The 21,792-nt window shown below is 38.9% G+C and overlaps 1 protein-coding gene across 7 annotated transcripts in view; it reads left to right on the top strand.

Moving 5' to 3' along the window:
• Window positions 1-21,792, top strand: part of PRELID2 (PRELI domain containing 2) — a 93,852-nt gene that overhangs the window by 14,957 nt on the left and 57,103 nt on the right. For 3 of the 7 annotated variants that reach the window (XM_054556025.2, XM_054556024.2, XM_054556022.2), the window contains exons 2-5: window positions 10,395-10,452; window positions 13,478-13,551; window positions 14,080-14,115; window positions 15,440-15,600. In XM_054556025.2, the coding sequence (XP_054412000.1) occupies window positions 10,407-10,452; window positions 13,478-13,551; window positions 14,080-14,115; window positions 15,440-15,600 (317 nt within the window). In that variant the 5' untranslated portion in view covers window positions 10,395-10,406. Of the gene's footprint in view, window positions 1-6,240; window positions 6,495-10,394; window positions 10,453-13,477; window positions 13,552-14,079; window positions 14,116-15,439; window positions 15,601-21,792 lie in introns of those variants that run through there. The other 4 variants (XM_054556027.1, XM_009241149.4, XM_054556023.2 and 1 more) reach the window with 3 other exon arrangements.

Genomic DNA, 21,792 nt, shown 5'->3' with positions numbered 1-21,792 from the left:
TAGGACTGGCACTTTGGGGTCTGGGTACCCTTAAGCCACTGCTCCTTTGTAAAGTCTTTTTGGATTGTCATCATCAAGAGTCAGTTGATCTCCACCTTCTCAGAACTCGCAGGGCACTTTGTCTAGGCGTTGCTCACCGTCTGCAGTGTCAGATGGTGACTTCTGTATGTGTTGTGTTTCCTGTTAGACTCTAAGGTTTTTAAAGGCGAGACTCACTCCTGCAGAAGCACGTAACACAATGCCAAGCTCTTATTTACGGAGGTCCTGGCGCATTGTCAGCTTTTGGAAATGCTTTTATTTTGTTGAATACTTATCTTCTGTGTGCCAAGCTTTGTGGTAGGTGCTAGAAAAACGTGGGAGGTCACCGCAGACCCTGTTCTCATGGAACTGATGGTGTGTAGTGGGTGAGATTAACATAAATAAATGATATGCAAATGAACACAAAATTCAAATTGATGATGTGTACTTTTGAAAGGAAAATACACGGTGCTTGAATATAGCAGGGAGGCCTGCTGAAGTCAGAGAGGGTGATCTTTAGGAAAGGCTTCCCTGAAGAAGTGGGCACTTGTGAAATGATGGCTGAAGCATGAATAGAACCTAGGAAGGCTGGGTGTGTGGTGTGTGGTGTGGTGTGGTGTGTGTGGTGTGGTGTGTGTATGTGCGCTCGTGTGCTTTCCATACTTTATCATGTTACTGCTGCCAGCACCCTCAGGAAGTAGTTATGATTAATTTCCATTTTACAATATAGAGAAACTGAGGACCAGAGAAGTCCAAGTGCCTTCCTCAAGTTCCCACAGCTAGCAGGTAGGACAGCCAGGATTTTAACACATGGATCCAAAACTCACTCCCTTAGCCACCAGACTGTGCTGCATTGCATATAATAGGCACTTCAATGATTATTGAGGTAATACAGTGTTTCAGAATCAACTTTGCCGGCCGGGCGCAGCAGCTCACGCCTGTAATCCCAGCACTTTGGGAGGCCGAGGCGGGTGGATCACTTGAGGTCAGGAGTTCAAGACCAGCCTGGCTAACATGGTGAAACACCATCTCTACCAAAAATACAAAAAATTAGCCAGGTGTTGTGCCCTATGACTGTAATCCCAGCTACTCAGGAGGCTAGGACGAGAATCACTTGAACCCAAGAGGCGGAGGTTGCAGTGAGCCGAGATCACGCCATTGCACTCCAGCCTGGGTGACAGAGCAAGACTTCGTCTCAAAAACAAAAACAAACAAAAAACCCCAAAAAACGTTGCTGTGCTCAATCTGTTTTCTTTTGTTCACAGACTTCTCTCAGGGTTTGCTCAGCTAAGTGGACCTGTTGACCCTGATATAAAGATGTAACTTTGATGTGTGTTAGGGTGAGAACACAGAATGTTTAAGTTATCTATTGGTATGTAACAAACCACTCCAAAACTTAGTGACTTAAACCAACGACAGGCTTTTAATTTTCACAATTCTGTGAGTTGACTAAGCTCATGTGGTTGATTTTTGTGTGCTGCGTGGTATAGCTGAGGTCACTTATGTAGCTGTATTCAGTTAGAACCTGTTGTAATTCTTATAAAATATTTAGCAAAGTACCTGGTACATAGTGAATAAGTACTATGAAAAGGCAGAACTGGGAAAGGCAGAACTGGGAAACAGAACTGGGGATGTCAGAACTGGGAAATGGAAGGCAGAACTGGGAAAATGAGAGACAAACATTTGGAGACTAAAGGTCTAGTGATGATGGGACAGTGTTAACGTCATGCATGTCACTGTACTTCCTTTCTTTCTATTCATTCATAAAGGAATCCTTCAGAGATTCCTTGGCAGGAACTATGTGACTATTTCTAAGATGTCAGTAAACCCATTTTCTGGGTGAATTTTCCCCTTATGTTATTCAAAGCCGTGAACTGGAAGTCAGTAGACCTGGATCTTGATCATTATGCTTTCACTGTTAGGTTGGGTGGCCATGGGAAACAATTTTCACCATCCTATGCTGTGTCCTTGTGCAAATTAGAAAAGGCATCTTTTAGGGGTCCACTGCATAAGCTCACAGTTCATAGGGCTAGGGGAAAGCAAATGAGACTATTTATGCAAATTAGAAAAAGTTACTCCTTCCTCTAGGTGGATGCAGTCCTGTGCCCACAGGCCCACTTGACCAGGAGCCCTTGTGCAGTCAGCAACATCACAACTGTGTAAGCCCTAGTTTCTCCTCTGTGAAAATGGTAATGCCACCTACCCCACCTACCTTCCAGGGTTGTTGTGAGGATGTCAAATGTGTTAACAGTTTGAAAAGCATATGCTTTTTTATAAGCCTAAGGTAGTAAGAATTATCTTTTTGGCAAAATACACTTTTATTTTTCTTTCAGTCTTTATGATTTTTTTTCAAAGGAAAGCACTTTGCAGAAGGGACAATCGTATGAGGATCGCTGGGAAGCATTTAATCTGATTTTGCACAATGGTATGTTTGAAGCTGCTTTAGCACTGAGGAAGTTCTATTTTAAATCACATCTACTGATCTATGGCTTTTGGTTTGTTAGGAGTTGCCTTCCAAGTTATAATATACTACTGTTTTTAAAACTTGAAGAATGTTTGCTCTTCTTACATCTTCCTGTTGAATACCACAGGCAAAATATTAGCTGCATACTTTCAAAGCTAAGTGACACTGTGAAAACAAACAATATGATACTCTTTGTTCATGAAATATAGTATTTCTCAATAAACTCTTCATGGAGGAATGTTATGAAACCCAGAATAGTTTATTCATTGGATGCTGAACTGTATGTACTTTCCAAGAACTATAGTGTCAATACACTTGACAGTGTATTTTGGTTTTTTTCTTTGTGTGATTCTTAGCTTTCTAGCTCTCATCACTTACCACTGTTTCCTTCCTTTTACTTAAAATCATCTACAAAGAGAACACAAAGTTGCATAGACGAACGTAGCAGTGTAGAAAATGGGTCTTCTCTGGAATCTCACTTAGACCTTTTTAATGGGCTTGCCTTTCATGAGCTGGATTCAGAGAACTTCTTAAATTTCATCTGCCTGAAATTTAAAGTCATTAAAAAGGATCCAGAGAGCCATTATATTGACTGGGTTTTCTTGTTTATATCTAAATGAGGCCAGAGAAGTAAAGATTTTTCTTACCTTCGGAAGGTTGACTTTCTTTTTATGCTGTGGTTAAAAGAGTCATAGTGAATAGAATATCACTTTCATAGGTGGTGATTTTTGTCATTTGTTTCTGATGTATCCCAATTATCCAAAGAGATCCTGGAACATAGTAGGTACTCAGCATATCCTTGTTGAATGAGTGAATGAACTGACTCTTTTGGGGGTTAGCCCTGTGCAATTTTAGATTGAAGTCAGTATGGGATTCAGAAACATGTCCTTACTTTGGATACTGTAATAAAATGGACAGATTAAAATATTGATAATTTCTTTGCTTTGACAGAATGACCCTGGGTGTTATTTATTTTGGCCGGGAGCCTGGTGTGCTGAACAAAATGGTTTGAATGTTTACTCTTAAGCTCATAAAGGGGATTTATGAATGGCTATTTCCATTTAGAGTAGAAAGTTGATTGGGTAATTAATAATGTATCCGTTTCTGATCCTATCTTTTCTCCCTTGCAAATCTGACACTTACATGTGTGGAACATATCTTCTTGCAAAGCTCCAGAAATATTTGGGGTGAACCTGCATTTCTGAAATAAACAATTTGATAAACCATAGGCCTAGTTTAACGTAATGATTATTTATCTTTTGTCACATGCTGTACTAGTCTTTCTTCACTTTTATCTTCCTGTCTTCAGTTCCACTAGAGGATTAGGCATGATGTAAAGGAGAATGGTGCAGATGTGCAGAACGTGGGCTCTGACATCGGATGGGGTGGGGAAGACAGGAATGGAGAGCTGTTAGCCCTGTGAGCTTGGCCAGGTCAGTTCATTTTTCTATGCCTCGATTTCCTCATCTGCAAAATGAGAATAATAATCACTATCTTCTGGAGTTGTTGGAGAAATTAAATTGGATAGTGCATACAATTATATGTAATATACCTAGCTTAATTTCAGTACACAGTAGGCTCTTTTAAAGTACTTGTTGAACAATGATAACAACAACAATAATTTGTTGCATTTATTTCATGAGCCTGAAAATAAAAAGCTGAGAGACGTGGCCTCAGAAATCTTTACTAACTTAGAGTAATAAAGGGTAGAGTGAGCATGAATAAAGGTACACATTTGAATTCGGAATATTTTCTAAATGCCATTTGAATAATTGTAAAGTATACTTTACAATCTCTAGTGGAGATCGTGGCTTAATCAGTGTATAAAAGACAGGAGATATTGGCCAGGCATGGTGGCTCATGCCTATAATCCAAGCACTTTGCAAGGCCGAGGTGGGTTGATCACTTGAGCCTAGGAGTTCGAGATTAGCCTGTGCAACAGGGCAAAAACCCCATCTCTACCACCACCACCACCACCACCAACAACAACAACAACAAAACCCCAAACCACATAGACACAAAAACAAACAAAAACCCCCCAAAATTAGCTGAGCATGGTGGCACACACCTGTAGTCCCAGGTACTCGGGAGGCTGAGGTAGGAGGATCGCTTGAGCCGGGAGGCAGAGGTTGCAGTGAGCTGTAATCGCATCACTGTGCTCCAGCTTGGGTGACAAAGTGAGACCCAGTCTCAAAAAAAAAAAGAGATTTTTTTCACTATCTAAGGACATGGACCTGTCTTCAAGAAGTTCACTGTCAAAAGGGACAGAGGAGGATATATTAATTTTCATGATAAAGGCTTTCTTGGGTGCATATGGCAGACATTACATTATAGTATGGGGCAAGACTTATATTTTAATTATAAATCCATGAAGGCATTTAAAGTATTTAGAAACAGTTGCCTTTTTAAAAACAAGTAAATATTCTCTCCAGCACTCTTACTTCTCTGGTGTAGTCCTTTCCCTAATGCTAGTGTGGAGTGAAGTGTCAGGGAGGCCTTGTATCTTACACAAATTCTGAACTGGTAAAGCATGAGCTTGTGAGTTTTTTATTAGTCTAGGAAAATCAGATACATTATCTTCTAATCATTTAAAAATCATTGTTTAAGTATTTTTGGATTGCAGATAGATGCCAGCAATATATTTAATGCCACACCACAGTAAATTGCAAGATAAAAACCGAAATCTTGAAACTTTTTAAGTTTTCAAAAGTGTTGATTCATTTGTTAGTAGCAAAACCAGCTACATTTATTTTCTACTTGCACAGTGCTAGGTATTATACTGTAATTAAATTGTTTCCTTTAATTCTTGTAACAACTCTTTTAGGTAAGTATTTATTCTCGTTTTACAGATGAAGAAACTAGGGCAGATTAAAGTGATTTGTCCAAGCTTCTCACAGATGGGATTCCAATTCAGATCTCTTGGGCTCTAAAATTCACTGTTTTCTAACATCGTGTCTTTAATTTTGTTTTTTATCTCTTAACTTTTCATTTGTGAATAATTTGACTTATAAAACATTTCAAAAACAATATTGCAGAAACAAAGAATTCCCACATACTTTTTTTCCAGCTTCCCCAAACCACAGTATACTTTTTTAAACCAGGAAATTAACACTGATACAATGCTATTAACTAACCTATAGACCCTATTTAGATTTTGTCAATTGTCCACTAATATCATTTTTCCAGTCTAGGATCCAGTTCAGGACCCCACATTGCATTTAGCTGCCAGTGTCCTGCAGTGTAGGACAGTTCCTCAGTCTTTCCTTGCATTTCTGGACCATGGTGATTTTGAAGAGTGCTGGGCAGTTATTTGTAGTGTATCTTTAGCTGCACTGGGTTTATGCATACATTTGAGGTTGTGATAAGAGGATTTTCCTCTGTGTTACCATGAAAAACTGTCTTTTCAAAACCTTCACTATGCCATTGCTGATTATTGGGCCGTTTTTGAAAGAAAGAGGCTGATGTGCTGTTGGTTGGCCTTTGTTTGGAATCATAGCTTTTCCTGGCCAGAAGGATCTTGAATGATCACCTGGTGGTTCATCACCCCGACCTCACAGATGGCAGCGTTGTAGTCTGCATGTCTTGGCTCGTTGCCCTTTGTTCTTTCTGTTTCATAATCCTATTGAAAGACCGATGAACAGCCATTCAAAATACTTTTCAACTTAAGTATGTTTTGTCCTTGATCATTGAAATTTTGATTAATTTATAACTCATTTCATCTTGGTATAAAATCAACTTTGCTTTTCTTCTGAGATAGACTATGATGTGGAGCTCATAAAAGGAATTTGGCATAGCTCATGGTGATTTCTTTCTGCTGCTAAACACCAAATCTTTTTTCAGCAGCCCCATCTCTTTGCATGTACATGTTTGGCAGCAGCCTAGATAACAGATTCCTTTAATGCTTATAACACAGGTATGTTAATATACCAGACTTACCGTAGGTCTTCTTTACCTTCTTTGCAGGACTCTTCAGACAGACCTGTCACTCAGCTGCTACCTTGTACTCTCTCCGGTAACCTCATTTGTAAATTGGTAGACAGTGATTCCTTTGGATGTCATTGACTGTTTCTGAGAGGGGAAGAAAATGTTATTAAAAAAAGGCATTGGCTTCTGAGCTTTTTGGAAAGTTGATATTTTAATAACTCTTTTAAGAGTAGGCTTTCTGAAGGCTTATGGGTTTTTTTTTCCCTCAGCAAATATGAATGCAAAATGTTATATCTTCATGAAGCTTCTCCCACAAACATATTGAATATTCTGTAATTAGATGGATTCAGTTTCTTGCCTCTAACTTTTTATATGTATGTGTTTGTTTTAATGCATATTCCCCGCCCCCCCAATATTATGGAGTTCTTGGCTTATCTTTTAATATGTAAAAAATAAAGCAAGCAGATACAACAGCTTTAGGAGAGTCTACATTTTACCCTTGTTAGACTGTTACATACATATGATATATACAGTGGTATTTGCAGTAGTTTCATGTCTTGGGGAAAGGAAAAGGAGTTAGTTTACACATTCTGTGAAGAAAGTAAAAATTATAAGGAAATGCAAAATGAAGTCACATATACCTTTAAGAATCCCTTAAATCATCCATAAAGTAGTATAGCATACATGGCATATGTATGCAGCCTGTGGGATCGTTCTCATGCACACTGCAGTTTGTGATCAGCTAAGGCAGGATCAAGAAAGACAAGGGCTTTTGGCAGATATCTGGGTCTTCAGATCACATTGCTTTCATGAGAGTCTCTAGTATGAAATGGGGATTGAAGAATCCCGTGTGGCCCTGCTTGTCTGTGGGCTTTACACTATTATATTTATAGCAGAAATACTCTGTACATTAATACTTGATAGGTTTCCATGCTTTGAGAAGGACTGAATGAGATCATGTGCATGGCAGCTTCTCTAGGATAGCACCCTGCATGAACACAGTAGCTGCTCAGTTAAGGCTTTGATAAGTGTGATCCTGATTTAGCTTAATCAATTCTGCAGTCATACTGGATTGTGTTTGAAAAGGTATCCAGAAAAACCTGGCCATCTGCCTCCTGTCTTTCCAGGTAAATGTTTCTGATATTGACCTCTGAGAAGCCTTCCCTCTTTCAACTTTTTCTCATGGGAGTTTTGGTAAATTTTCATGAATTAAAACATGAATATTCAAGTTACCACAAGATGGCGTCAGATCATTTCAAGTAACACTGGGTAGGGGGAGACTCAGTTCAATAAATCTTTACAGAGGTTGAAATATGTGCCTTTCATAGTATGGTAGTTAGCTATTGCAAATAAACCCCTACTTTCTTCTGCTGTTCTTCTATGGAAACTTGAGGCTCTTGGCTGTTCAACTCCAAAAATTATGTAAGTGTGAAGTATTTGAGTTTATAATGTTTAAGAATTTCTCTGATAGCTTAGGGAAGTAATCAGAACTTGAAAAATTTGATCATCATGTCTCCCTGGTGATTACATTTTCAATGTCTTTTATAGTTTAGTGTAGTCATCTTCCTACAACTTATGTTGAATTTATAATAGCAGTCAATATATATTTATGGGTATGTAATGAACAAGCTAGAACTGTAGTAAATGAGATAAGCACATTTTACTTTAGTGTACAAGTTACAATTTACACACATATAATCACAATTCAGAGGACCTGTGTGAGTCTCAAATATCTCCCTTGCTTTAGGGGTACTGTGTAAGCAAAAGTCTCCTTTGCCAAGGAGCAGAGTATCTAAACCTGACCCTCTGTCATGGGCATGTAACTTGGAAGGGCTGAACTTCAAGAAAGCAATCATTGTAGTTCCAAGTATTTTTTTTTTTTTTTTTTTTTTTTTTTTTGAGACAGAGTCTTACTCTGTCACCCAGGCTGGAGTGCAGTGGCATGATCTTGGCTCACTGCAACCTCCGCCTCCTGGGTTCAAGCAATTCTCCTGCCTCAGCATCCTGAGTAGCTGGGACTACAGGTGTGCACCACCACATCTGGCTAATTTTTGTATTTTTAGTTGAGGCAGGGTTTCACTATTTTGGGCAGGCTGGTCTCAAACTCCTAACCTCAAGTGATCCATCCGCCTCAGCCTCCCAAAGTGCTGGGATTACAGGCATGAACCTCCATGCCCAGCCAAGCCTTTTTTTTTTCTAGGGCTAAAATGAGTGAATGAATGAATATATAAATAAATAGATTTTTAAAAACCAAGTTTTTCATCAGTTATCAAGATTTCAGTTTCCAGGATGGAAGTGTGAATGACAGAGTTTACCAACATGAAAGATGAAGAGATATTGAGGTTGCCGAAAGGTGAGCCACTGCTCTCTTCATAGATTGGTTTCTGACTGAAGGCAGGCTCATTTTCCAAATTGATCCCTGAGGTCATTGAGGTTTATATTCCAAATTTTTTATTTATCCAGAAAATATCGACTGAGTGCTTTCTATGTGCCAGGCATTATGCTGGCTGTTGGAGATACAGGAGTAACTGAAATAGACAGTATTCCTGCCCTCAGAGAGCCTGTGTTCTAATCTACTGTCTTTTTGGGTCATAGATATCTTTAAGAATGTGTTAAAATGATGAACCCCTTTCCCTGAAAAATCCGTTAATAAATCAATATCACACACACACACACACACGCGCCTGCTGTGGGTGGAGACCCACAGTCAGAGTTTTGTATTTCACTTCCTAGGGTTCGGAAAACTTAAAGCTCAAGTTTGCAAAGTGAGAGGCCTTTCTTCTTTCTCCCCTCAGCCTGCCTGCTGCTTTTGCCTTCTGCTCAGCACTTTGTGATGTCATGGATAAGTCTTCCTGCTAATTTTCTTTCTGCTAATTTTCTTTTCAGATTTGATCACATGATACATTGGTAAACCTCAGGGAAAAGAGTCCAAGGGGGCTCAGTAGGCTTGGGTCAGCAGCTACCTTGTCCTGTGGCTTCTAGGAGGTCACTTCTGCTCCCAGTGTCTCTCTTTTCACATCTGAGTAGTGGAAAGGATTGTGTTAGGTTAACATTGAAGTGATTTGGTGGTAGGTTAGATGGGCAGGCTTTATAGGCTGGCAGAAAGTATCAGGGGGTAAATTATGTTACCCCCAGATACGCTATTCATTAGCTGAACAATTTGAGCAAATTTTTAAATATATCTCCTTATTTTTCATATATGAAGTGGAAAAAATAACACATACCTTATAGAATGGTTTTGTGAATTAACTGAGCTAATGTATCTAAAGTATGTAAATGGCCTAAGACAAAATCGGTGGCTATTATCAACCTTGTCACAGCCAAATTGCTTTTCAGGGGAATTAAATCAATATGTTAAATATTTATTGAGCATTTACTATGTGCCTAGCAAAGCATACTTTTATGATTAGCCTACTGTGTTGCTAACCCAGCCACCAGACAATGATATTAGACCACAGCGAAGAGGTCCACTCTGTATTAAACAGGCCTGGTTTAATTCCCTGGCTCCACTAGGAGCCATCTCAGTGACCCTAGGCAGTCTAGTCTTCATTCAGTTTCCATATCTGGAAATGGGGATGATGATATCACATAAATCAGTTATAACAGAGAGGCTGTTGGATTTAGACAAGATTGCGCAAGGAAAGCATTTAGTACAGTGCCTAGCACAAAGAACACTCCTGATTTATGTTAGGCTGGTTCAATATTAATAGTATTATTATTATTTACTGATTTGCTTAACCTCATCCCCCTCAGGACTAGGTTGCATCTAAAGAAGGTTTTCCCCAGATTTCACGTAAGTCGAGATGATGATAGTATCTCACTTATCTAGGCCCAAGTTATAAAATTAAGATCCATGATTCAAAACTGGGCTTTGTTTAGAAGTTTCTTGGAAAATATTTACTAGTCCTGCAAACAGCTGTGGTTACTTCTAAGTAATTCACCTTGGTAGAAGATTAATGGTAATTCTTTTTTATATGTTTTTGTTTAGTACCCCAACCCCATGGATAAAAATGTCATCTCTGTAAAAATCATGGAGGAAAAAAGAGGTAAGTTCTCTGTACAGTTTTTTTCAGTAATGATCATTAAATGATAGTGATTTTTGTAAAGATGTGTGTATGTGTGTGTGTGGCCTATTAGGTTTTTAAAAAAATTGTTCACCTGCAGTTTCTTCCATTATTAGTTTTTAAACAGGTATATTTCTGTACTTGAGGTGACTTAGAAAGGTGTGGCAGGTAGAGCACCAGGATTTATGATAGTAAAAGGCCTGCTGATGCTTTTTGTCACTTTTTAACTAATAATTGATGACAACACTGAGCTATATATAATTGTAACCACTAACATTTTTGAGCACTTAATATGTGGCAGGTACTCTTACTTTTATTAATTCATTTAATATTCAGAACAATGTTTGGGATAGGTATTAGACTACTCATTTAATGAATGGAGAAACTGAGATACAGAGAAGTTAAGTGACTTGCTCAAGGTCACATGGCTGTAGCCTATTATATCATTTTGTAGATGGCAAAATGCTTATGATTACATATGAGATGTGACCATAAAGTGATGGCTTATGGAATCATAACTACTTGGCAGTGTGGTTTAGCATTGACTAAATCAGGAGTTGACAAGCTATGGCTTGTGCTGCCTGTTTTAGTAAATAAAGTTTGATTGGAACGTAGTCACATTTGTTTACATGTCATCTATGGTTGCTTCCTCACTACAACAGCAGAGTTGACCAGTTGCCACAGAGACTTTATTGCCCACAAAACTTAAATTATTTAACATCTGATTCTTTGCAGAAAATGTTTACTGATTCCTGGTCTAGAGCATAGGAATCTCTTCTGTTCTGTGTTATCCCCACCTCCAGCAAAAACCATTATCAGTGTCAGTGTTTAAACTTGAGAACTGGGCAATGCAGGAAGCTGTGACAATGCACATAGTCAATGTACAAAGCTTTGGAGACGCTGGGGCCTAGGTCCAGCATGCTCTTTACCCTTCTTAGGAATCATGAGATGCTACTGTTCATTGTGTGTGACTCTGAAGCCCTCTCTGTGCTTGGTAAACATAACTGCCTTTTGCTTGTGTATGCATTGTCTGTACTTCTATAACCATATAGATATATTAAAAATATTTTCTCATGTACGTTTAGTGTGAGAGAAACTTGTTATTTGTCATCAGACAAACTGGATTTCAAATCTTGATTTCATTACTACCTTGGTTACCTAACTTTTTGGAGCCTCAGTTTCTTCATCTGTCAAATGGGAAAATAATCTTGTTTTTAGGTTGTTATGAAGATCAAATGAGAGAACACTGTGCATATTCTAAATTGAAATGTTAATTATAATTTCTGTCATTGTCAGGGGCATCTTTGCCTTTGGGAGTGGCTAATCCATTTCGAGTATGTGTGCAACAAACACTGGATGAGATGGCCAAAGGGAGGGCCAATGGGCAGAGGGGTTTGCACCCTATCAACAGCTTCTGAGCAGTCAGGGTTTTTGCGTCAAGGGTTGGGACTACTATAGCCAGAGCTTTGAGAAAACCTGTAACAGCATGGCTAAGTCACAGAGATTCACAAAGCAGAAGACTGCACTTCAGAGTTTATTCTTTTCTCTGCCTCTGCCTTTCTTTTTCTTAACTAACGTTTTTTACATCCCTGGTTTAATTCTGGAAACTTTGGCCAGTGGCAGAACAAAATGGTTGCAGTACTAGAGTTACAGTAGGTAGCTAGTCAGGTATGAGCAGGACAGAAAAGGGCTTACACACACACACACACAAACACGAGGGCTTACACACACATACACAGAAGGGGGCTTACACACACAGAAGAGGACTTACACACACACACACACAGAAGAGAGCTTACACACACAGAAGAGGGCTTACACACACATACACACACAGAAAAGGATTTACACACACAGAAAAGGATTTATACACACACACACCCAGGAGTGTTGGATGACCATCAGGTGATGGTCAGGCGGTTGTTAACTCTCTCTCTAAAGTAATAATTGGTCACAGCTGCCACCAGGCAAAGGCACGTTCCTAATAGATAGAAAACACCTGAAATTGATGATCAGCAGCTTCCTGATAAGATCTCAGGAGTTGGGAGAAGTGATGTAAGACCCCGGATGTAAGCCAACGTGTGTAAAACCCCAAGTCGAAAGGTCAGACCACACGCTTGCCTTTCAGGTTGCCTGCTTGGCTGTCTTCTAACTGTACTTTCCTTCCTTTCATTCCCATCCTAAGGGAAGCGGAATAGCTTTTTCCTGTTTAGGCAAGTTTATAAAAAGAACAGGAATAGCAATTTCCTATTCTTTTTTAATAAACTTTCACTCCTGCTCTAAAACTTGTCTTGGTCCCTCCTTCTGCCTTATGCCCCTCAGTCGAATTCCTTCCTCTGAGGAGGCCATAAATGAGGTTGCTGCAGAACCGTACAGGTTTGCTGCCGGTAACAATAGGAAGTCTACTCCCTTATGAGAGATAAATGTGGCTAATATAATTAATTATAGGTTTAAATTTTCTGGCCAGAAATCTGTGCTTGAAAGTTTGGTACAAAAGGTAGCAGCATCAGGTTCTCCCCCTTTTTGTTGAAACATTCTCTTTGGAGTTGAGCAGGAGTCCCACTGGTCATCGTCATTGGAGCACTGACATGGATAGTCCAGAGCAGCGAATGGTTGTGATTCTTTCATCCTCGACATTGGGGTGTGCATTCTGAGTTACTGTTGTACCCTTATTCCTTCATCCCAGATAAGGAATATCTGATTCGGCCCTGAAAAGTGTCAGGGAAACTGAATATTGATGTCAGTGAAACTGAATTTTCTGTAGGAATTCTGCAAATAGAAAATTGATACTGACTTTAAAAGATTCATTGCGGGAGGCTCAGGCAGGAGAATCCCTTGAACCCAGGAGGTAGAAGTTGCAGTGAGCCGAGACCGTGCCATTGCACTCCAGCCTGGGTGTCTCAAAAAAAAAACAAAAACCAAAAACCCCACCCCCGCAAGATTTATTGACACTAAGAAAAGAACACATTTCTTTAATTTTTTTTGTGTAAAAAATTTTCTTTTTTAGATGAATCAACAGGGGTCATCTACAGAAAGAGGATTGCAATCTGTCAGAACGTGGTTCCAGAAATTTTAAGGAAGGTAAGTTCATTTTAAAATGTAATCACAGTTGTTGTAACATTGAGTAAATTTTAATAGTCCTAAAAAGGAACAGCATTTTCTGATGTAAAGGAGCATTAGAAACTTCCTACTCCTTTTACCTCAGAGCCTTCTGAGGAAGAAAGCCCTTTCTTATCCAACCTCACTTTTAGCAGATGCAACTGGAGATACTTTGTCTCTCTGTCTTGTGAAGAACTCTTAATGGACATAGAGATGTTGTGCAGTTACTTTAAAGATACTTTTGGCATTTTGCATGAAGTGACTATCTAATCTGTTCATGATTAGAAATGACTCTTAGAATGATCAGAAATGGGAAGAATGTAAATATTTAGTCTCATCTTTAATAAGAAAGAGAAAAACTTCAGTTTCTAATTCACTATCAGAGATAACAGTCATTTCCCAGAGTATAATGTTCTTCATGCCCTCTGTAAGTCTTTATGTGTATTTCTCTAAAGTAATATCATTGATGATGAAATCTTCATGATAGCACATTGTTTTCTCTCTTTGAAGTCCTTAAGCACTCTGGTGATTCTTTGTTGGAAAAAGGTGAGTGGAAATTTTTAATCACATTGCTTGACCCATAGAGGGATTTTCAGTGGGAGTCCTTTCAGAGCTATGAGGAAGTCAGAGGAAAGCATCTGGATATGCCCTTTAAACAGGTCTCAGAGGGTAGTTTCAACCTGAGAGAGATTCTGTGTGTGATGTTGTGTTAGTCCATTCTCAGGCTACTAATAAAGACATAGCTGAGACTGGGTAATTTATATATAAAAAGAGTTTTAATGGGCTCACAGTTCCACATGGCTGGGGAGGCCTCACAATCATTGTGGAAGGTGAAGGAGGAGCCAAGGCACATCTTACATGGCAGCAGGCAAGAGAGCGTGTGCAGGGGAACTGCCTTTTATAAAACCATCAGATCTGGTGAGACTTATTCACTATCATGAGAACAGCACAGGAAAACCCACCCCCGTGATTCAGTTACCTCCCACTGAGTCTCTCCCATGACATGTGGGGATTATGGGAGCTACAATTCAAGATGAGATTTGGGAGGGGACACAGCCAAACCATATCAGATGTGGAACCCAGCTTGGCTCCTGCCGATTAGCTTGCAAATTAAATTGCTGTGCTGTATGTGGAACAAATGGCAGCTTCCATCACTTCCTTATCATGAATTAAAAGACTGTCACATTCTTCAGTGTAATAAAGCTGATATGACAATGAAAATGAACTTTCTTTTATTTTCCAGATGGTAAAACTTGTTGCAGTGTAGCAGCAAATTATTACTGGCTTTTTCCAGAGTGTGTACCCTGCCTTTGTCCTGTATACTCACTCTGAATCTATTATTTAAAAAGGCATTCAACTTTGTCTTGTATCTCAATTCTTAAATAATTTAAGGGCACCTCTGACTTGTACAATTCTGCCTTTATAGTTTTCCATGTCTTCACCTAGGAAACCATACATTTCTAGGTATTGGACAGAGTTTAAAATGAAGAAAATATTTTACCTGATATTGTTCTCCATGTGAGCTTGTAAGTGGGCTCGATTAGAATCCATCAATTTAAGAAGGCCATAACCAGCCTTAGAGGAGATGTGAAGGAGGCTGATAATTTGCTTAGTGTTTAGCAGTTAGGGAAATTAGGCCAGAGACTGTATAGCTTACATAAATCCTGGGTCATTTGCATGTCCTCACCAGCACTTAGTAAGGTCATAGTATGTTTGATTATCAAAAACGTACAGCCACTGGTGAGCCATCATCCATAGATCAGGATTACTTGTCCTCTTGGTTATCCAAGACTGAGAGTAACTCTGGATGCAGTCATTATGTTGCCTGCTCTTCCTAAATTGAGAAAGCCATTCTCTTTCTGTTGGACAGGTGAGCATTTTGAAAGTACCTAATATCCAATTAGAAGAGGAGTCATGGCTCAATCCTCAGGAAAGAAACATGGCTATACGGAGTCACTGCCTTACGTGGACACAGTATGCATCCATGAAGGAAGAGTCTGTCTTCCGGGAAAGTATGGAAAACCCAAATTGGTAAGACTCGTGTGTGTGTGTGTGTGTGTGTGTGTGTTTTGGATGCAGGGATGGACACGTGAGTACATACATTAAAAATCTATGGTTCTATACTTATGACCACTGTTTATAACTCATACGAATTCCACATTATTAATTTTTAAATCACAGTAATTAATGAATTTTTTGCAAGAGAAGTCAGGAAATGACAGAGTTCAACTTTTATCTCACCATCTCCCCCAATCCTGTTGTCTTTTTCACCCTCTTGAGAAGTAGTGAGTGTTATCAGTTTGCTGAATATTCTTCCAGACCTTAAAGAGATACCTTTAGATACTTACATATATACTCATAGAGCCTGTATAGTTTGGTTTTGTATATATTTTAAAACATATATTGTAAGTTATAAATTAGTTTGTAAATTGTGAGTTTCTAAATTGTGCACTTCTTTTTTTTTACTTAATGGAATGTTTCTGAGCTTAAACCATGTGATATATATATATATGTATATATATATATATAAAACTAGCTTATTCCTTTATTGCATATAATTAAATCCTGTGATTATATGACATTTTATGTAGCTACTACTTTTTTGATAGACAGATGGTATCTAAGTTCTTTTTTACAAACAATATTAAAATATTTGTGAAGCATATCTTCCTTGTATATGATCCTTTATGTTATATATGAGTTGTTTATCTAAAGTATATATATATATATTTGAAATGCAGTCTTGCTCTGTCACCTAGGCTGGAGTGCAGTGGTGTAATCATGGCTCGGTGCAGCCTCAACCTTCTGAGCTCAAGTGATCCTCCCACCTCAGCCTCCTGAGAAGCAGGGACTACAGGCATGTGCTTCAGGAGATGAAGGTTTCAGGCATGTGTCACCATGCCTTGTTAATTAAAAAATTTGTTTTGTAGATACGGGGTCTCACTATGTTGCCCAGGCTGGTCTCAAACTCCTGGCTCGAGTGATTCTCCTACATCAGCCTCCCAAAGTGCTAGGATTCCAGGCATTATCCACTGTGCCTGGCGTAGAGTAGAATTTTTTAATATCAGGTTTATTGAGATATTATTTGCATACAATAAAACTTACTTTTCTTAGTGTATAGTTCTTCGAGTTTTGACAAATATATAGTTGTGCCACCACTGCCACAATTAAACTATAGAACATTTTAGATAGTTTTAAAACAGTTAACATTACAAGACCAATCAATGGGGAAAGAATATTTCTTTCAACAAATGGTGCGGAGATAACTGGATATCCACATATGAAAGAATGAATTTAGATCCCTACCTCATGTAGAATACAAAATTAACTCAAAATAGATCAAATACCTAAATGAAAGAGTTAAAACTATAAGACACTTAGAAATAAACATAGGTATAAATCTTTGTGATCTTGGGTTAGGTAGTAATTTTTTAGATATGATAGCAAAAATTTAAGCAGCAAAATTAAAAATAGATAAAATTGACTTCATCAATTAGAAACTTTTGTGTTTCAAGGGACACTGTCAAGAAGGTGAAAAACAGGCTGGGCGCGGTGGCTCATGCCTGTAATCCTAGCACTTTGGGAGGCCAAGGCGGGCCGATCACTTGAGGCCAGGAGTTTGAGACCACCCTAGTCACACGGCAAAATCCCGTCTCTACTAAAAATACAACAATTAGCCAGGTGTGGTGGCGCATGCCTATGGCTTCAACTACATGGGTGGCTGAGGCACGAGAATAGCTTGAACCCAGGAGACAAAGGTTTCAGTGAGCCAAGATCACACCACTGCATTCTACCCTGGGCAACAGAGTAAGACTGTCTCAAAAAAAAAAAAAAAAAAAAAAAAAGACACACAATAACAAGGGTTGGTTGTGGATATGTGGAAAAATTAGAACCCTTACATGTTTCTTATGGGAATATAAAATGGTGCAGCTGCTTTGGAGAACAGTTTTTCAGATCCTCAAAAAGTTAAACGTAGAATTACCATTTGACCCAGCAATTTCACTCCTAGGTACTACAAGAAAAATGAGGAAATATATGTCCACACAAAAACTTGTACAAAACTTTCATAGCATTATAATAGCCAGAATGTAGAAACAAGCCAGTGTCCATCAACTGATAAATATGTAATGTATCCACAAAATGGAATATTATTTAGCTACAAAAAGGAATGGAGTGCTGATTCATGGTTAAACATGGACAAATTTTGAAAATATGCTAAATGAAAGAAGGCAGTTACAAAAGGCCACATATTGTATGGGTCCATTTATTTGAAAAGTCCAGAATGTGTAAATCCATAGTGACAGAATGTAGATTATTGGTTGCCATGGGTTAGGGGGAGAGGAGAGTGATGAGTGACTGGCAGTGGGTACGGAGTTTCTTTTTTGGGGTGATGAAAATGTCCTGGAATTAGTGTTGATGGTTGCAGAACTCTGCGAATATACTAAACCTCACTGAATTGTGTAACTTAAAAGGATGAATTTTATGGTAAGTGAATTATATCTCAATACAGAAAATGATATAGCTGATTCTCAGGACATGCATACTTTTATTAGTTTAAATAGTGTTTTAGTTTGGGCTGCTATACAAAAATACCATAGACTGTGTGCCTTACACAGTAAACAATAATTTCTCACACACCTGGAGGCTGGGAAATCCATCATCTAGGCACTGGCCTTTCCAGTGTCTGGTGAAGTCCATATTTTTGGTTTGCAGATGCTGCCTCCTCATCATTGCCTCACGTGGTGGATAGAGTGAGTTCTAGTCTTGGTTTCTTCTTATAAGGACACCAATCCCATCGTGCAGTCTCTAATTCATGACCTCATGAAAACCTAATTACCTCCCAAAGACTCAGTCTCCTAGTACCACCCCATTGTAGGTTAAAGTTTCAACACATGAATTGGGGGTGGCAGGGGAGGGCACTGACATGCAGTCGTAACATACAGATTCTGTCACATTGCCTTCCAATGTGTTAATATGCACATTTTACACTGATCAACAACACATGAGCGTGTTCATTCCCTTACAACAGTGTCAGCACTTATTCACATGCTTTTTAACTTTTGCAAGTATAATGGGTGAAAAATGATTAATTTTTTTGAGATACGTTTAAAAACAAGTAAAATATACGCACTAAATGTTAATAGTGATTATTGCTGTGAACTGTGGTTGCTGTGAACTGGATAATTATCTGTGTTTTCTGTTATTGTTCTGTGTGGTTTGAATTTTTTATTATATACTTACCATTTTATGGAAATAGTAAAGCACTCAAGCCCAAACAACTATAAACCAAAAATTTAAAATCCATTCTTAAGCCCAAACACTTGTCCAAATCATTACTGCTCTCCATAACTTTGGTCCTGTAGTGATAATTCTAGGATGCTGCAGCAGCCCGCTGAGTGGGTGTGAAAGCCATGTCTTATTGGCATCAGAGGTGGGCTTGCTCTGAACCACCCACTAGTTTTTCTTTCCTAGTCTCTCTCATGATAAGAGTTTCACATAGGGCATAGATGTTTGGGATTAAGTGTAAAGGCTGTGGCCAGAGAATAGAGCTCCTTTCTTTGTATGTAGAAATAGCAAAAGGATGGAATTGGCTGATTTTGTGCAAAAAAATCATTTCATCTGCTTCGTATTAGCCTTAATTTTTGCACATATTTGAGCTATTAGCTAGTCTTAAAAGGTGAACTAAACTTTCATCTGTGATATGTAAAATGACAATTAGCTCTGAAAATCCAGGGAGGACATCCTTTAGGAACAATTTTCCTTTGAGTGTTTTTCAAAAATTATTTAAAAATAGTCATTCTGATTCTAGAAACAATAATGCATGTGTCTTGTAAAAATATTAACCAGTTCTAAGAAAAAAAGGAAAATTAATCATACCTGGAGATATTGTCTGTTTACATAATTTTCTTGGTCCATTCCTAATTGAAACTTAGGTTGTTTGTTTTTGCTCTTACAAACAGCGTTGTGATGAAAATCTCTATGATTACATATTTTCTCACTTATTCAGTTACCATTTAAGGTAGATTGAGCAAAGTGAGATTTCTTGGTCAAAGGTTGTATGCATTTTATATTTTGGTACATATGACCAGACTTCTGTATAAGAAGGTTTGCCCAGTTACATGTTTTTTTTTTTTTTTTCTTTCTTTGGTTTGTTATGTTCCAGTCCTCTCCAAAACACTTCCTTTTCTATCATTGACACAGCAGGCTAACATTTATTGATGCCTACTATGTCAAGGTCAAAGCTATATCCTTCATGTGCATTCTTTGGAGGCTTAGGTTAAATAACTTGCCCAAGGTGATACAGTCAGTAGATTGCTAAGCCAAGATATGAATGCAGATATCGTAGACTCTACCTTGAGCACAGTGGTGAGGCGGGAATACGAACATTTACAAAGGATGGGTTTATCTTGTTCTGTAGAGTGCTTTGGATCCCAGGTATGAAGAATGAGTTTTGTCCCTTCAGCAACAAGCAGCCACACAAAGGTTTCTGAATAGGGGCTGATATGCTGAAAGCTGGGATCCACATTCTAGAGAACTTATTTTCCTTAGCTCTTGACATGGATTTAGAAAGGCGTTTAGGCAGACATTCTAAATAAATGGGTAATGGGATGGAGTGGGGGCATCCAAGAAAGATTCATTATTACTTTAATTTCTTCCCTTTGCTAAGGAAATATGAGAGTAATGGCTAGCCACTGCACCCAGAATAGGGACAAGTTTTTTTTTTTTTTTTTTTTTTTTTTTTTTTTTTTTTTTTAAAGGGAATAAAAATGCTGTCAGGGCTACTAGTGTAAAATTAGACTTTCAAGCTGTGTGTTGGTTAGCAGGTGTGGGTGTGTGACTGGAAACCAGATGTCACTCTGTCCCTGTGCATGGCCTGTTGGCTCAATTCAGAGATGAGCTCAAAATAAGTTTCCTTTAGAAACTAAGCCTTGCTCTATGTCCTCTTTACATAGTTCTGATTTTCGCTTCCCACTGACATCTCTATAGTTGTGGCATCTTCTTCGGTGAGAGAACTGCATTGGGCTTTCCCCCATCTGTACTCTTACACAACTGGATAGCTCTAATATGCTTTCTTCCTTCACTGATTTTATCCGACATTGTCTTCTTGTAGTTTTCATGGAGTGGAATTTCTATTCTCTCCATAATAGGTATGGGAAGATAGGGTGATGTCCTGTTTCTCACTCATCTGACTCTCCCAGAACCCAGGTTGGCACTCCATGCCTCAGAGGAGCCCTCCTGTACTTACTTTATCCCTCCTCCTGTATCAGTTAGGCTGCCTTGTGCTGCAAGTAGCAGAAACCCTGACTCAGACAATACCAGCCATCCCTTACATGTGTTTACTATGTGCAGGCTCTGCTCTAAGTGCTCAATGTATGTATGTATATGTGTGTGTGTATATGTGTGTCTATATTTAATCCTCAATAACCATGTGAGGTTGGAACTATTATCTTTGTTTTACAAACTGAGGCTAGAGATGTCAAGTGACTTGTATGAAGTAAGATGGCCAGTAAGTGGCAGCACCAGATTCAAACATGGGCTGTTTGGCTTTAGAATCTGAGTGGTTGGCAGCGACACTGCCCTTCCTCTCACTAAGGAATTGCATTATCTCATAGCCAAGTGGGCAGTATTTCCATAGGTCTTATTCTTTTGGCTCTACCTTTCTCTGTATGTCCACTTTTTTTTTTTTTTTCCAAGTTTGGATACCTCATGACTGTCAACATCTAGGAGCAGCATACTAATTTGTCCACAGTTAGTGAGAGAAAGAGCTATGTAGAGGAGGGAACCTGTCTCCTAGCCATGAGGAAAAAGCCCTTCACCTGATGCTGATTGAGTCAACTTAGAACACCTGCTCCCCCAGACCAATCAGAGTGTTCAGAGGAATGATATGGGTGTATTGGCAGATCCAGTCAAGATCTGCCCTTGGAGCTGGCGTGAGGTCATCTCCCTCTGAAGCACATGGGCTACATGGGGGATGGGTAGGCACCGGAACAGTAATAATTGGGGCATAGTAGAAGGGGACTCTGCACACCTTTTTTCCTCTTCATGTTTTCTTGGCACCATGTTGCCCATTGTCTTTATTTTGCTTTGGAAGTAATGGAAACTCACTTCTGCAGATGATTACAGGGATATTTCTGTACCAGTGATCAGGCCTCCTGAGGGATAGGAACCAGGAATTGGAAAGCCAGCAAGACCTAAGGCAGCCTCATAGTCTCTTATTTTTCT

This window comes from Pongo abelii, chromosome 4 (assembly GCF_028885655.2).
Source record: "Pongo abelii isolate AG06213 chromosome 4, NHGRI_mPonAbe1-v2.0_pri, whole genome shotgun sequence".
NCBI classification, from domain to species: Eukaryota; Metazoa; Chordata; class Mammalia; order Primates; family Hominidae; genus Pongo; species Pongo abelii.
This window is presented reverse-complemented; position numbering and strand designations above follow the sequence as displayed.